Source organism: Helobdella robusta (assembly GCF_000326865.2).
Source record: "Helobdella robusta unplaced genomic scaffold HELROscaffold_36, whole genome shotgun sequence".
Lineage (NCBI taxonomy): Eukaryota > Metazoa > Annelida > Clitellata > Rhynchobdellida > Glossiphoniidae > Helobdella > Helobdella robusta.
In genome coordinates, this window is record NW_008704742.1 from 93,063 (window position 1) to 115,591 (window position 22,529).

At 32.4% G+C, this 22,529-nt stretch overlaps 2 protein-coding genes across 2 annotated transcripts; both read left to right on the forward strand.

The window, feature by feature from the left end:
* Nucleotides 1-2,420: 2,420 nt before the first annotated feature.
* Nucleotides 2,421-4,486, forward strand: HELRODRAFT_175974 (hypothetical protein; the record flags this gene model as incomplete). The annotated part of the gene is made up of 4 exons (XM_009023339.1): nt 2,421-2,475; nt 3,774-3,940; nt 3,996-4,313; nt 4,379-4,486. The coding sequence occupies 4 exons, from the start codon at nt 2,421-2,423 to the stop codon at nt 4,484-4,486; spliced, it is 648 nt and encodes a 215-aa protein (XP_009021587.1).
* A 10,858-nt stretch (nt 4,487-15,344) lies between these two features.
* HELRODRAFT_83244 (hypothetical protein) lies at nt 15,345-21,051 on the forward strand (the record flags this gene model as incomplete). The annotated part of the gene is made up of 13 exons (XM_009023340.1): nt 15,345-15,461; nt 15,950-16,054; nt 16,168-16,332; nt 16,596-16,668; nt 17,425-17,490; nt 17,676-17,759; nt 18,088-18,265; nt 18,567-18,707; nt 18,811-18,934; nt 19,176-19,244; nt 19,592-19,754; nt 20,050-20,160; nt 20,954-21,051. Coding segments are annotated over 13 exons (1,494 nt in total), but the record flags the coding sequence as incomplete, so codon positions are not given.
* Nucleotides 21,052-22,529: the final 1,478 nt, after the last annotated feature.

The window sequence follows — 22,529 nt, forward strand, 5'->3', positions numbered from 1 at the left end:
CAACATATATATATATATATATATATACATACATATATATATATATACATATATATATATATATATATATATATATATATATATTTTATTCAATTTTTTTCAGCAAAAAGCATGGAGACACGAAAGCTCAAATGAGCTTGTGCGGCCACTCAAACCAAATAAAAACATATACCTACATGAAAATAACAACATAAATGAATATAAAATCGTATAGCTAGCCAATGAAAACAAGTTAAATTAAACCAAACATGAGCAGAAATTACTTAAAACAAAAATGACCATCAAAATTCAAAATTTATCAAATTAAACAAAACAATTGAATTCATATTAGATGTTTATCCTTATAAAATAACTTTATCCTTATAAAATAACTAAATTATATCATGTAAAAAAAATGCCCTTAATTAAGTCAAAAATCGATTTTTTAAATAAGCCATAGTTAGATACTTCTAAAACTAAACACTGTATAAACGACAGTATATATATATATATATATATATATATATATATATATATATATATATATATATATATATATATATTTATATATAAGCATTGCTTCAGGTCTCCATTAATAAAATTGTGTTAAATTAAATTAAAATTAAAAATTAAAATATATATATATGTTGGTAATAGACCATAATTTTTACAATATTCTATAAATTCTACCGAATGTTTGGCGCCAAACATATATATATATATATATATATATATATATATATATATTTTTGCAATATTCTATGGATTCTGCCGAATGTTTGGCGTTAATATGTTTGTAGTTCGTTTTTTCGATTTTTCTCACTAAAGTTTTTTGGTGAACGTTTAGTTTATTAAAATTCAAAATAAACTTATTTTTCGAATTAAAAAAAAAAAATATACAGTAATTTATGAAATCTACCGAATTTCTAGCGTTGAATAGTTTTCATTATATTTCAAAATATTTGAACCACGAAATGTAATAAAAAACTATCCAACGCTAGAAATTTAGTAGATTTCATAAATTACTGCATTAATAATGGTCTTTTAATTGGTAAATAATAATTAGATACTTCTTCGTGACATAAAAAATAACATTAAAATTAATTAAAAATTTGTAATTCAATTGTGTGCGTTACTCGGTATTCATAAGAAACCGCGTAATTGATGTCAGGTTGGACAAACGATATCGATCAACATAATTGAATTGATGTCATATTTGAAATTATACGTAATAATAAATTTGAGATAGTTTCAAAGGTCATTTGAATTTTTTAAATTTTCATCAGAATAGAACAAAGTGAGATTCTTGAAAATGTATTTAACTCCCTAAATTTATTAATAGAAAAGGTTGCTAATAAATATAAGCTAAATATAACTATATAGCTGTGATAATTCGAAAAAAATTTTAAAAATTATTTTCAAGGAAATTTCTAAAAAATTTTAATTATTCACGCATTCTATTTAACAAAATAGAATTATAAAATTAAAAATCAAACATAATTTTTGCATAAATTAATTTTTAATAGCCATTCACTAATCAAAATAAAGTTATCTTTATAATGTAAAAAAACACAGGATGTCGAAGTCAGATAAAAAATAATCTGATTCCGGCCTCCTAAAAAACTACTGAATAAAAAATATTTTTAAACGATTTATCTTGAATTATAAAAATTATAAAATTAAAATTATAAAAATTATGAAAAATAAACTGATTCCGGCCTCCTAAAAAACTACTGAATAAAAAATACTTTTAAACGATTTGTCTTGAATTTTACAAAATTAAACAATTAGCCATGAGACGTTCTATTACAAACGATTTATCTCATGGAATTTTAGACTGGAATCACTCTATGGTATTCTTTCCGTTATGCAGTTTAGTTGATGCGAGAAAAGTTCCTTATCTATTTTAATTGATTGATGCAGGGTGAGTTCGGCAAAAAAGGCTTGGATGATTGGATAAAGAAAATGCTTCTAGATCAACTTTCATGTCAAATACATAATTTCAAATCCTACATTGTACCATTAAATCAATAATTTGTCGCATTTTTTCTATGTTATGATAAATGGTACCAAATGTTCTTTTTCGTAGTTTTTATTTGTTACAAGTTCTTAATGTACTTTTCACATTTAGAACATTAATATATTGTTTATAAGAATAATAAACAACTTTATTCTTATTTTTATGAAAAGCTTTCACAGTATTAAAAACTTTTTTAGTTGAGTCTTTGGGTATTCAAGTCTTTTTGCATACCATAGACATTGAATTATTTTTTAGCTACTTAAAAAAAAAATTTGCATCCAATTCTTTTCAAATTCATTTGCGTGTAAGTTTAGTCCATCAGTATAATTTTCTATTGTCTTGTTTAATTTCGAGATGTCGTCAGATAATTGCATTGTTTGTAACAAAGTAGTATCCTCAAGGCATCCATCTTTGACTTGTGATGTATGTAACCGATGGTGTCATCGGAAGTGTGGAACAGGTTATTCAAGCTACAGGTACACCACTGCTATCAAGAGTAAGAATTTTTTTTCTAAATAATTTTTTAGTCGCTTATTAGTGTGAACTGTAAACCGCTGATTAATTTTTTTAATAATTATGAAAATTTAGTTAAATTTTAAAAAAGGTTGAAATTCATATTCAAGAGTTTTTCATCTTTGTTGTGCCGTTGTGTTCAAAAAAAATGCAAATTGTGAATAGGGTTATAATTTAGATTAAAATGTCAGATACTTGCATTTGAAGGATTATTTATATATCCTCTTACCACGTGATCTTACCACATGGATTTATCACGTGGGTGTGTGTACCATGTGGATTTACCACGTGATAAGAGGAGATAAATAGCCAATTCCGACAATTAATTTAGAATTCTAAAACTCATGATTGACATACAAAAAACTGCGTGTTATTTAAAACAGTTTATTAATTTTTACAGCACCATATTATTTACAATTAAGTACATTAAGAAATTTTACAGGAGTGTGCGTCTAGTTCAACAAATATATATAAAAAAGTAGCAGTAGCGATTTTCGAAATGCAAGCAGTGGTGGCGACACTACTTTTCACTTGCAGTATCGTTAGAGATGCTTCTGAGTTGCGCTGACTTAACATCATACACTGCAAAGATTATTACATACTTCAATGTTAACAAGCCTGTACGCACATTATGTTTATGAATTATTAAATGTCTAGAATATAAGCTATAACTCTACATACATGCACTTGCTAATGAATGATTTTGCAACGAGAATTGAATCGAATTAATTAATTAATTTTATAAAGCTTGCCAAAATTTGGCAAACATAAAAAATAGAATAACATAGTCACAGATTTATGCAATTTTTAATGTTGAGCTTTTTACCACTTACGTTATTGTAAGTTTTTAGGATTCTTCTCTCTAAAGCGCGTGCTTATCTAGGTGTTTTTTCATATTCAATCTTACATAATCTTCTCGTTTATTTCGAAAATAGTTGTAAAAAATGAATGGTTTATTATTAAATAATACGTTATTAAATATTTTTAAAGTGTAAACACCCAAAACATGAAGAAAATGTTGAACTAAAGGTAAGACTAGTGTCAATCAATCAATCAATCAATCAGTGTAACACATAATACATAAATTCAATGCATTCGTGCATACACAGAGCTTGAATTATTTTATAATTGCTTAAAAATGCATTAGCATGGCAACATAGTCATCCAAATTAAATTATTCTCATTTGAAAAATATATCATGAATTGTATACTAGTTCAAGAGTTGATTTTAAATTTGATCTGAAAATTATCTTAAATTCAGATAAAGAAGAATTGCCTTACACTTGCCACAGTTGTGTAAAAGTTGATAAAGAACCGAACCAAATGGAAGGATTCCAACTGCCTCTGGATCCCTCAAATCCAGTACTGAATTCCACTGAAAGGAATGGCATACACATATCAGATGGAAACCTTGAAGCAAACATCCTTGTTTCAATTTTTAATGAACCCTCAATATTACAACATCAAAACTCAGATGAAATAGTTGACAGTGGTCCACGAGAGAGAACTTGAAATTGTTGAAAATGCAACAAAAAGAGGTGGCAATCATTTGGTGAGCAGTGATGGTTTTTATTTTACTATAAAATCAAAGACAAAAGGTGGAAATGTAACATGGGTGTGCACCAAGAAAACAAGTGGCTGTAAAGCCAGAGTTATTGAAAGCAATCACTGCTTTGTTTCCAAGCAAGAACACACATGTTCTGCAACCACTGGAGCTGTGCAGTTGGCTAAGATAAGAGCTGCTACATACCAAAATGCTATAGATAAACCATTTATGTCTGCTTTAGAAATTGTAAAACAGGTAGATTTGTTGCCATTCAAATTTTACATAACCATTAAAATAATCATTAAGACTTTTACTTTAAGGCCATAACAGAAAATGTTGGAAATGATAGGCCATTTGACCTGGTGAAACCACAACACCTTGCACGTAATGCAAATAGATACAGAGAAAGAAAATTGCAGAACAAATAAAAATGTGGAAGGCTGGCGTAATTGAATTGACAAATTGGTTGATGACTTCTATTTCATTTAACATTTAATATACTACAAACAATAGAAATCCGAATGCTTAAAAATAAACTTAGGACCAGTCATTTATAAATAAATTGACATCTGATCATCCAAACTAATTTAAGAACTGTTAATAATAAACCAATCGTCTAACTAAATGTATTAAATAATAATCTAAATAAATAATAACAACCAATCAATCAAATATTCTATAAAAAAAAATTTCTATGATGAGCTGCTCAACGAATTTTAAAAAGATGGGTATTGAGATCCAATCCAAACTTTCTATGTGAAATCTAACAGTCTCAAGAGAATAATATGATCAACAGTATCAAAAGCAGATGAAAGTCAATAGCAAGAAGAGTAAGATACTTTTGTCCCAAGAGAAGGATATCATTATGACTAAATTTTAATCATTAAATTTTAAAAGGTCATGAAGTCAAGGCACAACCATCCATTAATAAATAAATTCAGAGGGCCAACCATCTTTACTTTGGGGACCACTCCTAAATAAATAAATACAAAAATGAAAATAGAGACCATGCATCCTAGTAGGTACCAAACATCTGTAGGTAGGTAGAAGGTAGAGATGTAGGTAGAGTAGAGGGTAGATCCAACTCTTCAGAATCTTCTACTCTTTTCAGTTTCTTAACTCTTGCTTTTCTACTAATTTACTTACTAATCAAAGTGTGCAACGTAAAAAATTTATTGGATTTAAAATAAAAAAATAAGCTCACCTGAAGAAAATGTAAAAAAAAATAAATCTATCTACTCAGTTCAGATTTCGCTTTGAAAAGACATGTCACAGTAAAAAAAATTAAACTATATATAAATAAACATTTTAAAAAACTAAACGTAACTTAGCATAATATTTAGAGTTCATTTAAAAGAAATATAAATTTTAAATCTTTTTAGAACTTAAAATATTTCAATACCATATAATGTAAAATATTTATACTTAATACTAATTATATTTTAAATTAACAACAAACAATGTAATTAACTGTAAACCATTATAATAATATATTACACAAAATTTATTTTGAAAAAGTTTAAATTTGTATAGTCGAGTTGTTGACATTTTACTAAAGTTAAAAAAAAGCAGTAAAAGATATGCACGGTTGGATTAAGGAACATATAGAGCGATAATAAAGTATCGGTAAAAATGGCATAAAAATGATTGAAACAAATAATTTCTTCATAATTAATTTTTTTATTTGAAAAATATTATAAAAAATAAATTTTCTACTTTATTTAGGTTTTTTTTACACACATATTGCCCACTATCACACATGCATAAAGAATAAAATACACGTACTTATAACACCTATAGTAGCCCTCGGACGAACTCTCGCACATTTTTAGAGGCTTGTTCATGTTCATGGATATATATAATATCTTAATTATATCCATGGGCTGGTCTCAGACTAGTTTCAATCAATCAATTAGCTTGTAAAGCGCTATTTCCGCGATGTTCAACAGCGCTCCTCAATGAATTTTGAAAACAGATGGGTCTTGAGATTCGCTCTGAACTTCGCAAGTGATGGAGAAGTAGTCAGAGAAGTAGGTAGAGAGTTCCAGAGAAAAGGACCAGAAAAAGCAAAAGCAGATTTGGCAAAAGAGTGTTTAACACGAGTTAAGAAAAAGCGAAAAGAAGACGATCGTAAACCGGGGCGTTTAAGTTCAATTAATATATCTGATAAATACTTAGGAAATAATTTAGATTCGATAACAATTCCTCATCAAACTCCTCAAATTTTAAAATTTTAATATTTTTTGTTAATTATATTTATTAATAAATATTTATTCCTTTTTTAAAAATTTTATTCGTTTTAATTATTTAAAAATTTTTTTTATGCTGTTACATAATATTTATGCGTATTTAGTATCTTTTTTCTGGTGTACGTATAACCATGGATATGTATATATATCCATGCGTATAACTGATATGAGCTCTTCGTCCCTGATAAAAATAGTTACTATAAGAAATGAACTATAGCACTTAACGTTGACCTAGAAGTGTTTGTAATATGTAATATAAGAATTTGCAATGTTCATCCGTGTATTGAATGTGTGTGTGACGTCAATGTTGCTTTTGAATGAAAGATACCAGTGCCACAAATTGACACGTGACGCTGTATATGGCCCACAAAGAGTGCCGCATACAGTTTTCAAGCAGATAAACATTATATGACTATAAGCGAAACTGGCATTAAATACAAATAATTCTTAATATAAGTAGTTGAGAAAACCTTATAAACTTTGTTAATTAGATAAATTTAAAAACCCGGTGACTCGTAAGATCCAGCTCGATGAACAGTCAACTTTGTAATGCTATTTTCAACAACACAGACTATGAGCGATAAGATAATACCTAACAGTTGAGCTGATAGCTCGTGCCTACAGTTACGCCTGCAACAGAATTAATTTTTGTGATGATGCGTTTGATCAACTTGTCAGAGCAAGATGATGTTCAATCTGTTTTGAATGCTGCTTGTTGGCGTCTCGAAGTTTGATCCATTGTACCAATAAATCAGAGGTGAACAGCACTTTACTGGCGGCAAAAGAAGCAATGACGTCACGCATATTACTGAGTATTAAATTCAACCTCGCTGGCCGCGGCTTTCGTCAGGCCACTCCTAGTGTCGGAATGCGTTACCTCCTGAGTCGAGACAATGTTCCTCGTTGAGTGTTTTTAAAAAAGTTTTAAAGACTCATCTTTTCAATACAGGCTCTGAACGCCTTTGAAGCAGCTGTGCGAATCGGTGCTGTATAAATGTTTATATCGTTATAATAATAATAATAATAATAATTATTATTATTATTATTACTTCACTCCAGCAGGTGATCGTTTACCAGCGTACAAATAGAGTGTAGTGACGTCATTGCTTCCAGGTCACCGTTCAGATCAAACGCTCCATTTCACTTCTTTTGTGTAGTTCAATGTTCGGTACTGTTTCTGTTCAAATAACCAGTGCATTCAAAAATATTTTACATCAGTTTTTTAATACACTTTTAATTTCTGATACTACGATAAAATTTGATGGACACTTTTTGGCGAAACCATTACAATAATTATTGTTGTAAAACGAAGAAAAAAATAATCTACTAACACTGAGGTAGAAAAATTTTTTAATTCTATCTAAATCAAATTAATAAAAGAGTTTTTCAAAAAATTCACCAACTAAAACTATAAAAACCCCAAAAAATTTAACGATTTCAAAATTTGAAAATTTTGAAATCCTTTAATTCTAGAAGGATATAAAAATGGGCCAACATAGACTGTAGGCTACGATGCAGTGCTGCCTGATGTTGCAAGGGTGTAAGCGGGAGTTCGCATGAATTCTTCAGCGCATCACAGACGCATGTGGTAGGTGGAGGTCTTTGCATTTGAACCCAGTTGCTACAATAGCAGAACCAAGCTCCTTAAGTAGTTTATTTATGTAAGTCTTTGAAGTTTAATCGCAGTTCATTATATGAACTGAACATTGACAAACCATGATCTGTAAACCATAATAGACATTTATAATGTTTCAACAACGCAACAGTTGCATAGTTTTCAAAAATTGTAAAAACATGTCGACACAATTTTTCTCCGTCATCCGTGCTCGTCGATTGAAAATTGAATTGTCGTGTTTGACTGGCAGTGGAATATGCACCTGCTTCACGATGCGTGTGTTTCCAGTGCATTCCTTCATTCAGTCATTCAATCATTCATTCATTCGATCGTTCGTTGACTAATTAATTAATTAATTAATTAATTTGTTAATTAATTTATTTATTCATTCATTTTGGTTCGTTCATGTTTTCCGTTTGTTAATTTAATCATTTATTGAAATCCGAAATAGACGTCCCGCTACAGCCATTATCCTACTACTCGTTTCTGGGGCCATTCATTTGTGAACGAATATATATTATATATACATACACACACACACACACACACACACACACACACACACACATATATATATATATATATATCAGATATAAATTATATATTTTGCATATATTTGTGTGTGTATGTACTGGATATATACAATATATATATATATATATATATATATATATATATATATATATGTATATGTATATATGTATATATATATATATATATATATATGATGGTAGTATAAAATGGTTTTCAAATCATTCGTTGTCCTTCCAACGTTTAAAGAAGAAAGATGTGTTCGAACTTTCAAATGGCTTCAAAAAGATTAACGTCAGTTTTACTCATCATTGTCATCTTTTTCATTTTTTCCAACGGGTTGACACATAACAGCAGCAACAACAACGTCAACAACAACAACAGCAACAACAACAACCACCACAACAACAACAACACATCCTCTATCCCGTCTTCAACAACACAATCCTCTGATCCTGACTCGGACGATTACGACGATCGGGACATCAGCACTCTCACTACCGTCGGCCGTAAGGGAAATGGATCTGATGACGTCATTTATTTAAATGGCCGGCCTGCCGACGTCATCAACGCATCTTGGCACAATGAAACGATATCTCAGCGGCCTCTCCACTTCAAGATTGGATTCCTGGCGCCGTGGAATGCAGCGTTCGAGGACTTCAGCGCCCTCACTAGTGCCAGTGCAATCTCTCTGGCCATCGAGCGCATACACAACGATCCGACGCTCGCAAACGTCATGAATTTCAGGTTCCGTCTATTCTGGCTTTCATTTACGGAAATAATCTACCAAATAACCAATTAATTTACAATTTGCAACAGCTACTACTACTACTAATAATAATAATAACAACACTAACTACTTCGCTAACTTCACCACCACCACTACTACTACTACTTTTTCTACTACTATTACCACTTTTACCACTTTTACTACTTCTACTATAACAACAACAACAACTACTACTACTACTAATAATAATAATAATAGTAATAGTAGTAGTAGTAGTATTAGTAGAAGCAGTTCTAGTGGCAATAGTGGTAGTAGTATTATTAGTGGTGATGGTAGTAGAAGTAATTGTAGTAGTTCTGGTGGCGGTGAAATTAATAGTAACTGTTTTTGTTGTTTAGAAGTAACAGTAAAGATCGATGAGATAAATAAAATAAAAAAAAAACAGCGGCTTAGTTAACATGACTTAACAAGCAGTCTTTACATTTTCGAGTTCTACTTTTAAATCTTCCACGAAACTTAGCGTGGTCAGTTTGGACTCAGGCTGCAGTAGCAAGGTGGCTGTGGGCAATATTGTGAAGCTGATGGCCAGGGAGGATGTGGACGTCTTCATTGGTCCTCCTTGTTCCGTCGGTCAGTCCAAATAATTATTATCTTATTAATTAATTAATTTGTTATCATAATATTAAAAATAATATAAATAAAAATAATAATAACTATTATAATTAGTGGTAATTTTGTTATTATTACATTTATTAATATATTTATATTAATTATTTAATTATATTTATAAAATTTATATTATTATTATTTTGTTTGTCATCATCATCATCATTATGTTGCATAAACATCGACCGACCACCAACAAAGCCTGCAGACCATCAGCAGAACTAGCCTCATACTGGAACAAGCCCATCATCTCTTGGGTGGCCACCGATTCGGACTTCAACGACAAAGAAACATTTAGCACCCTGGCACGCACGCTCGGTCCCTTCAGCAAGATGGCAGATTTTTTGGTGGAGACGATGAGGTACTTCCAGTGGAACAGGACAGCCCTCATCTCTTCCAACCATTACATCTGGCTCGATGCCGGGAAGTCAATCAGGAAGGTTCACGTTCGATTTTTGTTTTGATATTTTAATATTTTTTATTTTAATTTTTATAATTTTAGACGGCGTTGGATGGCTCACCACAAATGAGCAGTGCTGCACATGTTTTTCAGTAAGTTACATCGCGTCTGGTGGATCGCAAATCCTAACTATTAAAACTTACGATCCATAAAATGAATAAAAACACCAAAAACTAACTAAGTGATTCATGGGGTCTATAAAAGAAAAAAACTTCGATGCTGTTCTGATAGGTGTTTGGGCTGCTGATGAGTGCCCGGTAGGAACGAAACACCTGTCCAAACGAATACTATTCTTTTCTTCTTTCCACACCTGCGCGCTGCTCGTCCTGGCTCGGCGTTCTGTTACAACAGCACAACCGCTACACATCGTACAAACATGATGTTCTGAGAGAACAAAATGTTGACCGTGAATTTAAATTTTTCAAGTTTAATAACTGAAAATAATATTGAAAAATAAAATATTTCAACAAATTTATCAAGGTCCAAATTGGTTCATCTCATTTTAATACAATTTTTATTAATGATAATAAAAATGTTTCAAGGTTTTCAAAGAAAAGAACATAAATATAGCTTACGTTGAAGAGTTTGAAAGATATCCAAGCCAGCAACTCATCAGAAAATTTCTTTTGAGGACCAAACAAGAAAGTCGAAGTAGGAACTTAATTTTATGAATTAACTTCAATTCAACTTTTTACGCCCATCTATTTTATTTTTTAAATATTGTCCCGATATATAAATTAAAACCAACTCACGTTACAAATATGCATCGACGTATTTCACTCATTTGAAAATGCAACGAAGAATGCTTACCAAATAAAAAGATTAACATTTTAATCAAAACATCGAACGGGCAACATAGTGAAACAAACGAGCAACCAACTGAACACCAAACAGTCGTGGTGCTCGCAGTGCCGAAAGAGGACAGGCGTGAGATAATGCTGGTGGCCAGGAGTCTCCAGATGACGTCTGGTGATTTTGTTTTTTTCACCATCGATATGTTGCCTGAAGAAAACGTTCTCAACCCTGAAGATATTTGGGCGAGTGATGACGACAGGAATGATGAGGCCAAGGAAGCCTTCGAAGCTGTGTTCCACGTAATCTTTTCAAATGATTGTGATGATTGTAATGATTTTAAATTAATGCCGAGATTTTTAATGACTAAATGAAGGTAATGACTTTAAATAAATGTGATGATTTCAAATGAATGTTGTGTTGAATTGTGAACATATATGAAAATTTGTGAACCTATGATTTGTAGTTTTGTGAGACAACAATAGTAGTGTATTCTAAGATTATTTAAAAAAAAAGTTATTAAACAAATCTATTAACTCTTTATTTATAAAATATCCGTCATTCGTAAATTAATCAAATAATTTCTCAATATCTTTTAATCCGCTGCATTTAATTTTTTATAGTTGTTAAGTTTTGAAAATTTTATTTTTAATATATACGTTATCGCGTAAAGGTGACATTGGCAGCTCTGACCAACGGTGAGATAACAGACTTTCGCAAGGAGGTCGCCAGAAGAATGTTGTTGCCTCCCTGGTCCCAATACATCAACAGCTCTATCAAAGTAATATTCTTTATTACACAAGAAAAATTTTTATAGAAAGGAGGCCTACCTAATTTGATGTTCCAAACCAACCAAAAACGCATGCATGCATTTCGTAAAGCACGCTTTAATTTTGAATTATTTTTAAACGTCAGTGACAAAAGATTTACAAAATTATTTTTCAATAAAGTTCAATAAATTGTTACTAGGATTTGAAAACAAATTCATACAAGTAACAAAATTAAATACATTTGTTCTAGAATGAAAACATTCGATTTTTTTTTAAACAATGAGTGCTAATTAAGTTCGTGAACAGACACATGAAAATCCTGTGGGATCTGCGTTATTCAAATTCGTGAATGTTTATCACATCAAGATTTAAATATTCTCGTTTGATCTTTCTTTCTGCCAAAAGTTTTAATATATCACAAAATAGTTAATTTTACCTTTCTCATTAATCTTTATCACAGCATATCCATCATAATTTTGTCATAGAACAAGAACGAAAGTCAAAAATAACCCAGTTTTTTTTTAATCTTCATGTTTGTTTATAACAATGAAATGCGGCTGAATACTTTAGCAATGCATTAAGCAGATGCAATCGTATTCGAACGGTGACAAGTATGCAGCTTTCCTCTACGATTCCGTCTTGCTGTACGCCATGGCCGTTAACGAAACACTCAACAAAGCATCGGATGTTAGGAGTGGAAGTGTTATTGCTCAGAATATGCGGGGCAAGTCATTTACAGGTCGGACTGCGATCATTTTAAATTAGTTCGAGTCGATCGAAATTCATATTATCTATTGCTTCATCGCTCTTATAAAATGGCTTGGATTGAAAAACGAAGAAATTATTCAATAAATCAGATGAAAGTCACAAAATAAAAAAAAGAGTTGTTTAAATTTAACTGATGCAGGAATGACAGGGCAGGTAGTACTGGATGCGAATGGAGACAGGGAACCAGATTATTGGTTGTTGGACATGGCTTCAAATGGTTCCTTCATCAAAGTGGCTGAAGTTCTCAACTTCGACGCTGGTGTCAGAGTAACTTCGTTGTTGCTTGTTAAATTAAATGCTGTTCAGTCGTCTCTTGTGGCGGTTTTGTACTTTATTTGACTTTACATAACGATTTCTTTTAATATTGCATTTAATTAAAGTCAACTTTACAAAAAATGTTTCAGAAAGAGTTCTACGCATTATTCAACATGTTATCTAAACATGCATAATTAAATTTTTCAATTGACCTTTACATGGTAGACATTTAATTTAAACAATTATATTGTTTTTAAAAATTATTCAATGAATCATCACTAACAGACAACAATAAGTAGAAACTTGTTTAAACTGTCTAAACTAAACTAAACTTAGGTATTCAAGAAGAATGAGGTGAAAATAAGATGGCCTCGTGGAAAAGTTGGTAACAAATACATTCCCAAGGACAGTCCTAAGTGTGGTTTCAGGAATGAACTTTGTTTGGACGAGGGGTGTAAGTCAGACACTTGTAATTATTTAGCATTATGTGTTAACTGGTAGCGTCACTTTACGGATACTAATTCAACGATACAAAATTCATTATATAAAATGATATAAAACGTAAAACTACACATTCTGCGATCTAAAATGAAAATATTTTGTTGGTGGTGGCTGCTGTCTCGTGAGTCGCAACGAGTCAAATTTCTTTATAAATTTACGTTCAGGTTACGTAGACAAGCTTAAAGCTTCGAGTCTACGATGTCTTTAATATATTAAAAACATTTTTATTCTTTTTGGTGGTTTATATAAAAAAATTTTGGTTATTAAAAAAAGTTTATCAATTTTTAGAGGTTAATTTATTTTCTTGGGGGTTAAATTTTTTATTAAAAAATTATGTAATTTAAAAACTAGTGAAAAAGATTTATTTTTATTTTAAAAATGCTTTAGCGATTAAACTAAAAGTACTTAAAATTATTTTTCGCGAGTTTCTTCTCCTCTTCGCTGAATGATTTGAATAAGATGGATAAATAACCTTAAACTTAAAGCGTTTCAATAAAACACTGTTTAATTTAACTTATTTATAGTTATAATTATATCCGTGTAATTTATTTTTTGCAGTCTTATCACAATACAGCACCATCTCAATCAGCTTCTTTGTTTCTTTACTAGTTTGCCTTGCGTTAATTGGACTTGGCATAGTTTTGTACAGGTTATTAAATGTGAGTTGTTGAAATATTTTTTATCAAACATTTTTAACTAAATTTGTTGAAGGAGACAAAAATTTGAGAAAGATCTGTTGATCAGTTCCTGGAAGGTCAAATGGGAAGATGTTGATCCAGTGAGATGTGGCACGGTGAAGGAAGGAAGCACTGTTGGTTTTGTTTTGTTGGATGCTGGTTTTGTTGTGTTGGATGTTGGTTTCGTTGAGTTTAACGTTTGATTTGTTGTGTGGATGCTGATTTTGTTGTGTTGGATGTTGGTTTTCAAATGTTGGATGTTAGTTTTGTTGTGTTGGATGTTGGTTTTGTTGTGTTGAGTTTTCCATTTTATTGTTGGATTTGTACAGCGTTTCTTCTAAATTGACTTCTTTATTTTTTTTTTGCTGTTGGAGGTTTTCAAACGTCTCTTCGACTGATGTTGAAATTTTTCGATCGACAGATAGCGCTCACCTAGGATTTCATTAAAGGATCTAGGTCGTAGATCCAATACAAAGTCAAAATTTTTTCTAAAGTTTTGAAGTTATCTACATGACGCTTCTTTGAAATGTTGTTATTAATATTTCTAGATTACGATTTTGTTTTTTACGTCCAGCCTACGATCGGCAGTTTGAGTCAAGCAGCGAAGAAGCAGCTGCAACAGAAGGAAGGTTCTAAACAGGGCAGAACTGCATTAGTAAGCAGCGACAATTTTACTGAAAAACCGACCGATGATTCGAAGCTGAACAAGCAAGAGAAGCGACCTCCATCATCTCATTCTTTTTTCCATGGGACCATCATCAACGAAGGAAGTTCTACTCAATCTAAGTAATTCATTGGTGAATGATGAATTTTTGCGTTGAGCACGTGTAGTACTTCGACCAATCATTTATTTGTGGACATGCTTAAGATTTAGTAAGTGCAAACATAAGCAATTGTTTTATTTAATAATGTCGTTGCCACCTAGGTTACACGCTGCTTATAACTTTTAAATCAAAATTCGAATGCTCATGGAACTAACTATGAGAGCCTAATCAAACATCGAATTTCTGTAAAAGGGACACTACGTGGAATCGACGCGTCGATTTTATTTTTACTGACCTTTATAAATTGTTGTTTTTCTGTTTAAATAAAAACATCTATTCTAAATTAATTAATTCACTGTTAAAAACCGTGAAACTTTATAATTTTTTAGCACGGCATGAATCTGTCGTTTAACATCATTCTTTACATCGTAAATCAGTAGTTCGTTAATTAAATATTAAAAATATAATTGCGACAAACAATGGCAGGTCCATTCCAAGTATAGGCACGGGTGGAGGACAGTTGTTCTCATCGGTGGGCATTTACAGGGGTGTCCTAGTGGCCATCAAGAAACTTAAGAAGGAACACGTTCAGATAACCAGGGACATCCTTATGGAATTTAATCAAGTTGATAACTATTTTGTCTTTTTACCTCTCATGCAAAGGCATTTAATTGAATGTAAAACGTTATTTAAATATAAATCATTATTTTTAATAATTTATCTAGTAAATAGTTTAATTCTCAGTTTAACAATTACAATGGTTTGAAAGTGGTGTGTAAGTTATGATGCGTGCCGGATATTTCGTTGATGATGCGTTCAGGTTGGGAAACTAAAAATGACTGTCGACGGAACAATTGTTCAACTAAAAACAAAAAACACCGAACAAAAATTATTTGAAGCAACAAATGATTCAAGATGCTTTAAAAGTTTAACTAAATTCAGTTTAATTTAATTCAGTTAAATAAAAATATTAGATCGCGAATAGAATGCATGTTCCACCTTTTAAGGTCACAGGAAACATACTTCTCGAACTTTAGCCAAACATTTTGTAACATTATTATAAAATTGATTGTGACAACTTTCAATTGGTTGAACAGTTGGAAACAATTGCAGATGCGCGACATAGCCCACGAGAACTTGAACGTCTTCGCAGGCGCCTGCATCGAACCGCCTAACATCGCCGTCTTCTGGTACTACTGTCCCAAAGGAAGTCTCAATGTTCGATACTTTCAAATTTAATTATGAATTATTTTAATGAAAAAAAATTATCTATACTTTATTTCCAACATAAAGTCGAAAACTTTTCCGAACATCTATACGTTAAATAAAAGCAGGATGTTTTGGAGAACGAAGCCATAAAGTTGGACAACACTTTTAAGTTGAGTTTCATGTTGGACATCAGCAAAGGGATGCACTACTTGCATTCCAGCCACCTATCATCACACGGCAACCTCAAGAGCAGCAACTGTCTTATTGACTCCCGGTGGACGCTTAAGGTTCACCATTGATAAATTCATCCATCCATCCATCCATACATTCATTCATTCATTCATTTATCTACAAATAATTTTTCATCTTTAAAATTTTATAATACTAAAATACATTAAAGCTCAACTCTCCATCAAATATTAGTGAAATTAGACATAAACTCACAAATTATATTTCGTTCATCATTCAATTTTTCATTGAAGTTCGTTCAAACAAAATTATGCAAAAGATAAATTTTTATTCCTAATAAATTTGAATTGTTCTCTGACAGATAACGGATTATGGACTGGCGAGTTTCCTGGCAGGACAAAGTTTCTACGAAGCAGAGATGGACATGTACAAAAGTAATGAGCATGTCCTATCCATTGTTGTTATCATCTATAAAATATCGTCTTAACAAAATGTTGCTATATATATATATACATATATATATATATATATATATATATATGTGTGTGTGTGTGTGTGTGTGTATAAGCAATTTAAATCATTATTCTCAATAATATATCAAGTAAACAATTTGATTCTCATTTTAAATAATCAATTGGTTTGAGAGTGATGTGTGAGTTATGTGTGCGGAGTATTTTGCTGGATTTCGGGAGATTCAAAATATTATAAACTTTGCAGTCGAAGGAAAAATTGTTCTACTAAAAACTATAATCACTGAACAAAAATTGTTTGAAGTAACAGATGATTCAAAATGATTTAAAAGTCTAAGATAAATTAAATATTAACCGAAAATAGAATATATGTTGTTCGAAGGCCTCCCAGTTAGTAAATATTTTTGGAATGACTTGCATTCAACAGATAGCGTATTTGACTGGTGCCATTTTTGAAGATCATTAAAAAGTCTAAAAATAGGGATGGACGACAGTTGCCAAAGATATCGTAAATATGTTTATATTACCACCGATAGTACGCGATCCAGCGAGAACTCTACCTTTTGCGTTATGTATAATTTTTTGCAGCTGAAATTCTTTCGGGGAGCTCCAAAAATATATAAGATGAAATAATTTAATATTTTTTTACCTGTGGGTAAAAAAAAACGTTTGCAACAAATAATAAATGATAATTAATTACTCAATTGTTTATTTTTAAAGAAAAGCTATGGACAGCGCCTGAAATTTTGAGAGAAAATATTCCGCCGTTGAAGGGTACGCAGAAAGGTGACTATTTGTCCATTAATTCATTTTATTCATGCTCCTGTCTTTAGAAATCGTTGCTGAATGTCCGAATGTTTTGTTTCAAAGTTTCTCCTGGCCATTTTGTAGTATAAGCCATTCACCCTAGTTAGCAGCACCAACAACAAAATCATCAAAACTTATTTTCTCGAAACGACTGAAACCCTTAGGCGATGTTTTCAGCTGTGCAATCGTTTATTTTGAGATCATAACGAGAGCAGAGCCCTACAACTTCGACAACATCACCCCCAGAGGTGTAAAGTTTGCTGTTTTCCCGTTGTTTTATTGTCTTTTGTGTCGTTTCATCGTCTTTTTTCTTCTGTCTCTTTATACAAAATAAAAAATTAAAGAGTTTAAAGAAATTTTAGAATTAATCTAATTGCATTTTATCCTTGTTGAAATTAATGTTTATATCTATATTGAAATTTATTTATTTATTCTTTTCAATTTTTCGCAATTTCCGTTAAGTTCTCTCATACCAAATTCATCACCATACAAGAAATTTTTATTAGCATTGCAATCGAGGTAACTGATTTAGAGGTAAAACAGTTTTTGTTTACAAAGTAAAAAGTAAAATTGCAGATGTAATCTGTCGAGTGAGGAACGGCGAGAGCATTGCATACAGACCAGCACTGCCGGAAACAAGTGAAATGGGCAGGCAAATCCTGGACCTCATTCGATCCATGTGGAATGAAAACCCGGATCTGAGGCCAACTTTTCATTTTGTGAAGTCGGCGGTCAGCAAGATATCTGACGGAGAGTAAGCAGTGGATTTTTTATTTACTCATATGATTTTCCTTGAAATAACAATCTCTGTTTTCCTTATTCTATATCGGTTCTTATTGTGTTTTAGTAATTCAAAAGAGTCCTTATCATTCTTGTCGACATATTAATATGTTGGAGTACGGATGGGCTTATTTTTCAGTTTCATACTCAAGCGTTCTAGTTGTTGAGCATGCTTGATTTGGCTTTATTAAATAATACAAAGTAGCAACATCATTCGTTCTGTTAAAATATTGCAACGTTTCCATGAATGATGTTTTCCACTTTTGTACCGAAAGCAGCATCAGCATTCTGGACACCGTGATGAAGATGATGGAGAAGTACGCTCAAAACTTGGAAGAAAGTGTTGAAGAAAGAACCCGCCAACTTCTAGAGGAGAAGAAAAAAACAGACGAACTGCTCTACAAGCTCTTGCCAGTGTATGTGTAATCAGTTTCATTTGTTTAATACAGACAACTCTTCAATACAAATCCTTGATAGTAATAAATAAATGGATGGATGTTGGATGTGTTTGAACGACAGGAGTGTGGCAGAGCAGTTGAAAGTTGGAAAGTTTGTGCAGCCTGAAAACTATGAACAATCAACTATTTACTTCTCTGACATTGTTGGCTTTACAAGCATATCAGCTGACAGCAGTCCTATGCAGGTTCGTTGGGGATGATGTGGGTGGAAGGAGAGATGTGAATGAATGAAGATGCTTAATTTTCGAAACAATATTTTTTAGCAATATTTCAAACAATTCATTTCGAAAATTTGTTCTCATTTATAGCTTTTAAACTGAGCGCAAATTCTCACACACCTATTCCTCACTCATTGATTCGCATTTGCTCACTTTTTATTCACTCACTCACTCACTCACTCACTCACTCACTCACTCGCCCATTAAGATTGTGGACTTCCTGAACGACCTGTACAGTTGTTTTGATGACGTCATATCCACGCATGACGTGTACAAGGTAGGTTTTCAGTGGGACGACGGGACATTTGGTTGTTTGTTTATTTTCTAAAAAATAAAAAAAAATTACGATGTACTGTGCATATGAAAAATTTAATGCTGAATATGTCGGTGTAACTCGCTCGCAGCTCAATGTTGATAATGACTAATCATCACTGTATCGACTGCATGCGCTGCCGTGCTTCGACCAAATTTAACATTCATTCAACGTCGGATAACGCAAAAGTAGCAAACAGCACAACTGAACGCATAAAAACATCTCCAAGCACGTGATTGATGCAAACGGTTGGAAAAAGACCCGCGCACACACACACTCGCACACACACGCACACATACGAACGTTGCCAGGTTGAAACGATCGGAGACGCATACATGGTGGTGAGTGGCGTGCCCAGCAAGAACGGCAACAAGCACGTTGCGGAGATTGCAAATGTCTCGTTGGACCTGCTCAGCGCCGTTATGTCCTTCAAAATCAGACATCGACCTCATCATCAACTCCAGCTGAGAATTGGTCAGTGCCGTCTGTTTGCGTTTGCTGGTCAGTGTGGTCGATTCAAACGTTGCAGAAACTTTGGAAATAAAGTTTAATGTCAGAATTGTGAAAATTTTATATTATATTGAGACTTTAAAAATTGAGCCAAGTTATGAAATTTCAAAGTTGTTATTTAAAAGAAACGATAGAAAATCGCATATATAAGAGTTTTCAAGGGTTAAACTATTTAATTTATTAATTAATTTAATTAAGCATTAAAGATCAAAGCATGTAGCACCATTAAACGAACGATCTGATCACTTCAATGAGCCAGGTTTAAATTCAGGAGCAGTGGTGGCGGGTGTGGTGGGCAACATCATGCCCAGGTACTGCTTGTTCGGAGACACCGTCAACATGGCCGCCAAGATGGAGTCCAGTGGCAAACGTAAGCAAAGTTTCATAGAATATTAAACATTGATAATTTATAAATCTAAGATAAATTAGCGCTTTTTGTTTTAGTTCGTTTGAGCTGATATTTTTAATCGAACTGTTTTGCTTACTTTCAACAAGCCTTTAATGATTCTGCGATCATTAAAAAGAAAATTTAGCTATTAAAACATGACGGCATAGCTTTCATTTGATTTTTCATTTTTTATTACTGAACTTATTTTCATCTGAATCTAATAATTATGTCTCATCCTTGAAGTTCTCTTTTAAATTTATCTTTTATTCTGGCGACGGTAGTTAGGCGAAAATATTCAATTTCAGTTTTAGTTTAGAGTTTAGCCTTAGTTACAGTTAGCCTTAGTTATTTTAGTCTTAGTTTATCCTCTGATCGTCTTCTTCTTTTCACTTTTACTCAATTCATGCCAAAATATTTTTTATTTTTTTAATCATTTTTTTGCAATTCTTTCCTCCATCTTCTTCTACTTCCCCATCACTTACAAAGCTTAGAGCGAATCTCACGACCTGTCTGTTTGTTTGCAAAATTTATTGAGGAGCGCTGTTGAACATTGCAAAGGCTGTAACTGGAAGTTGGATGATCGATCGGATTGATTGATTGATTGATTGACTGACTAACTGACTGACGGACGGACTGACTGATTGATCGAAACCAGTAACAAGACTAAGTTAAATGTTGATAAATTATACAAATGCCCTTTCAAAATGTCTTCATCTAATCTAATGTTATATCATTGTTCATTAAAGTTTCCACTTTTTCACCATCATCTGTTCAGCTCTGCGCATCCACCTGAGTCGCACAACCTACGTGGCTCTCAAAGCATTCAAAGATTACAAGATAACTCCAAGAGGAGAGATGAACATTAAGGTTTAGGCCTGCACCGGTGTTTGTGCTCCGATGGTTGTCTCTATGTGTCTGGTTTTTTTAATTTCATTTGTATATAATTTAACTTTAATAATTTAATAGTTTAAACATCAAAAAACAACGCACGATCAATTGATGGTGACCAGGGCAAGGGGCTGCAGATGACGTACTGGCTGCACGGCAAGAAGGGCTTCAACAAGCCGCTGCCTCACTTTGATAAGTTAGTATGTCACGTGATGTTGCTGCAATAAATATCGCCTGTGTGTGCTGCGTTGTTTTACGTTTTCACTGTAGCCTGATCAACATGTCGTAGTTTGAGCTTTCTCTAATGTTAATCCTGTTATGATCTTCCCGCGATGTTCTGGGGCTTCAAAAGTAGGAGCAGTTGGTTCTGCAAGCAAAGAGTCATCAGCTTGAATCGTTTACTTGACTACCGACTAATAAAATCAAATGATGCACTTCACAAATATGCCTTATAGAGCTAAACATTGTGGGTCTGTAAAAAAGTCAGAATTAAGTTTAAAACTATGAAATTCTCAAAGCATTTTAGTTACTAAGTTTACCTATGATGTTCAACAAATATTCAATGACAATATTAGCAATTTTTCTTGATTTATGTATTATTTTAATAATAGTAGATAAGTATTATAGTAGGACTTCTTTCAAACAAAGCACGCAACCCCGTTGAAGATCAGTTTCCACGTGCAGTCCCACCCACCTTCACATTTGCGCCTCTCCTTGAAGGGGCACACCGTTCTGAAAAATAAAAACTCTTGCCTTGTCAACCGGGCAGAACACTTTCAGTTGAAAGTAAATTTTGGTAAACCGCGCGAGAGTGACGCATGCATGTTCTTCCTTTCTTATGTATTTTATGAGAAAATATTTTCAAAAATGGAACAGCTCGGATGCATGGAAAGATGGTGAACACAAGATGATGAAGATGAACTTTGAACCTGTCGGGGAAGAAGAGGTCACCAGTAACATCAATGACAGCAAAGTCGTTGACAACAACAACATCAACAAAAGTTTAAGACGCCTGTCTGATGAAAATTATATTGGAAATAAAATCGCTGCAAGCGTCAACAACAACAACAATATGACTAATAAAGGATCAAAAAACAATTTTGTTAGCAACATCAGCAACTTTGATGACATTACAAAGAACGCAATCATCGAAAGAAACAGCAACAATACAAACAACATCAACACAAACAACAACAATACAAACAACAACAGCAACAACAGTAGCGACCAAAGTACACCAACTATTAACAACAACAGCAGCAGCAACAACAACAAAAGCAACCATCTAGATACTGTTGCTGCAACCGTTGCTGAAGATGCATCAAACAACAAGAGTAGCATGCCCCAAGTATCTTGACGATGAATATGAGTTATTAAGAGAATAATGAAAATAAGTATACTAAACATAAATGACTGACATCACGATACAAATTTTATTTGAACAGCCATCGATAGCGACTGAC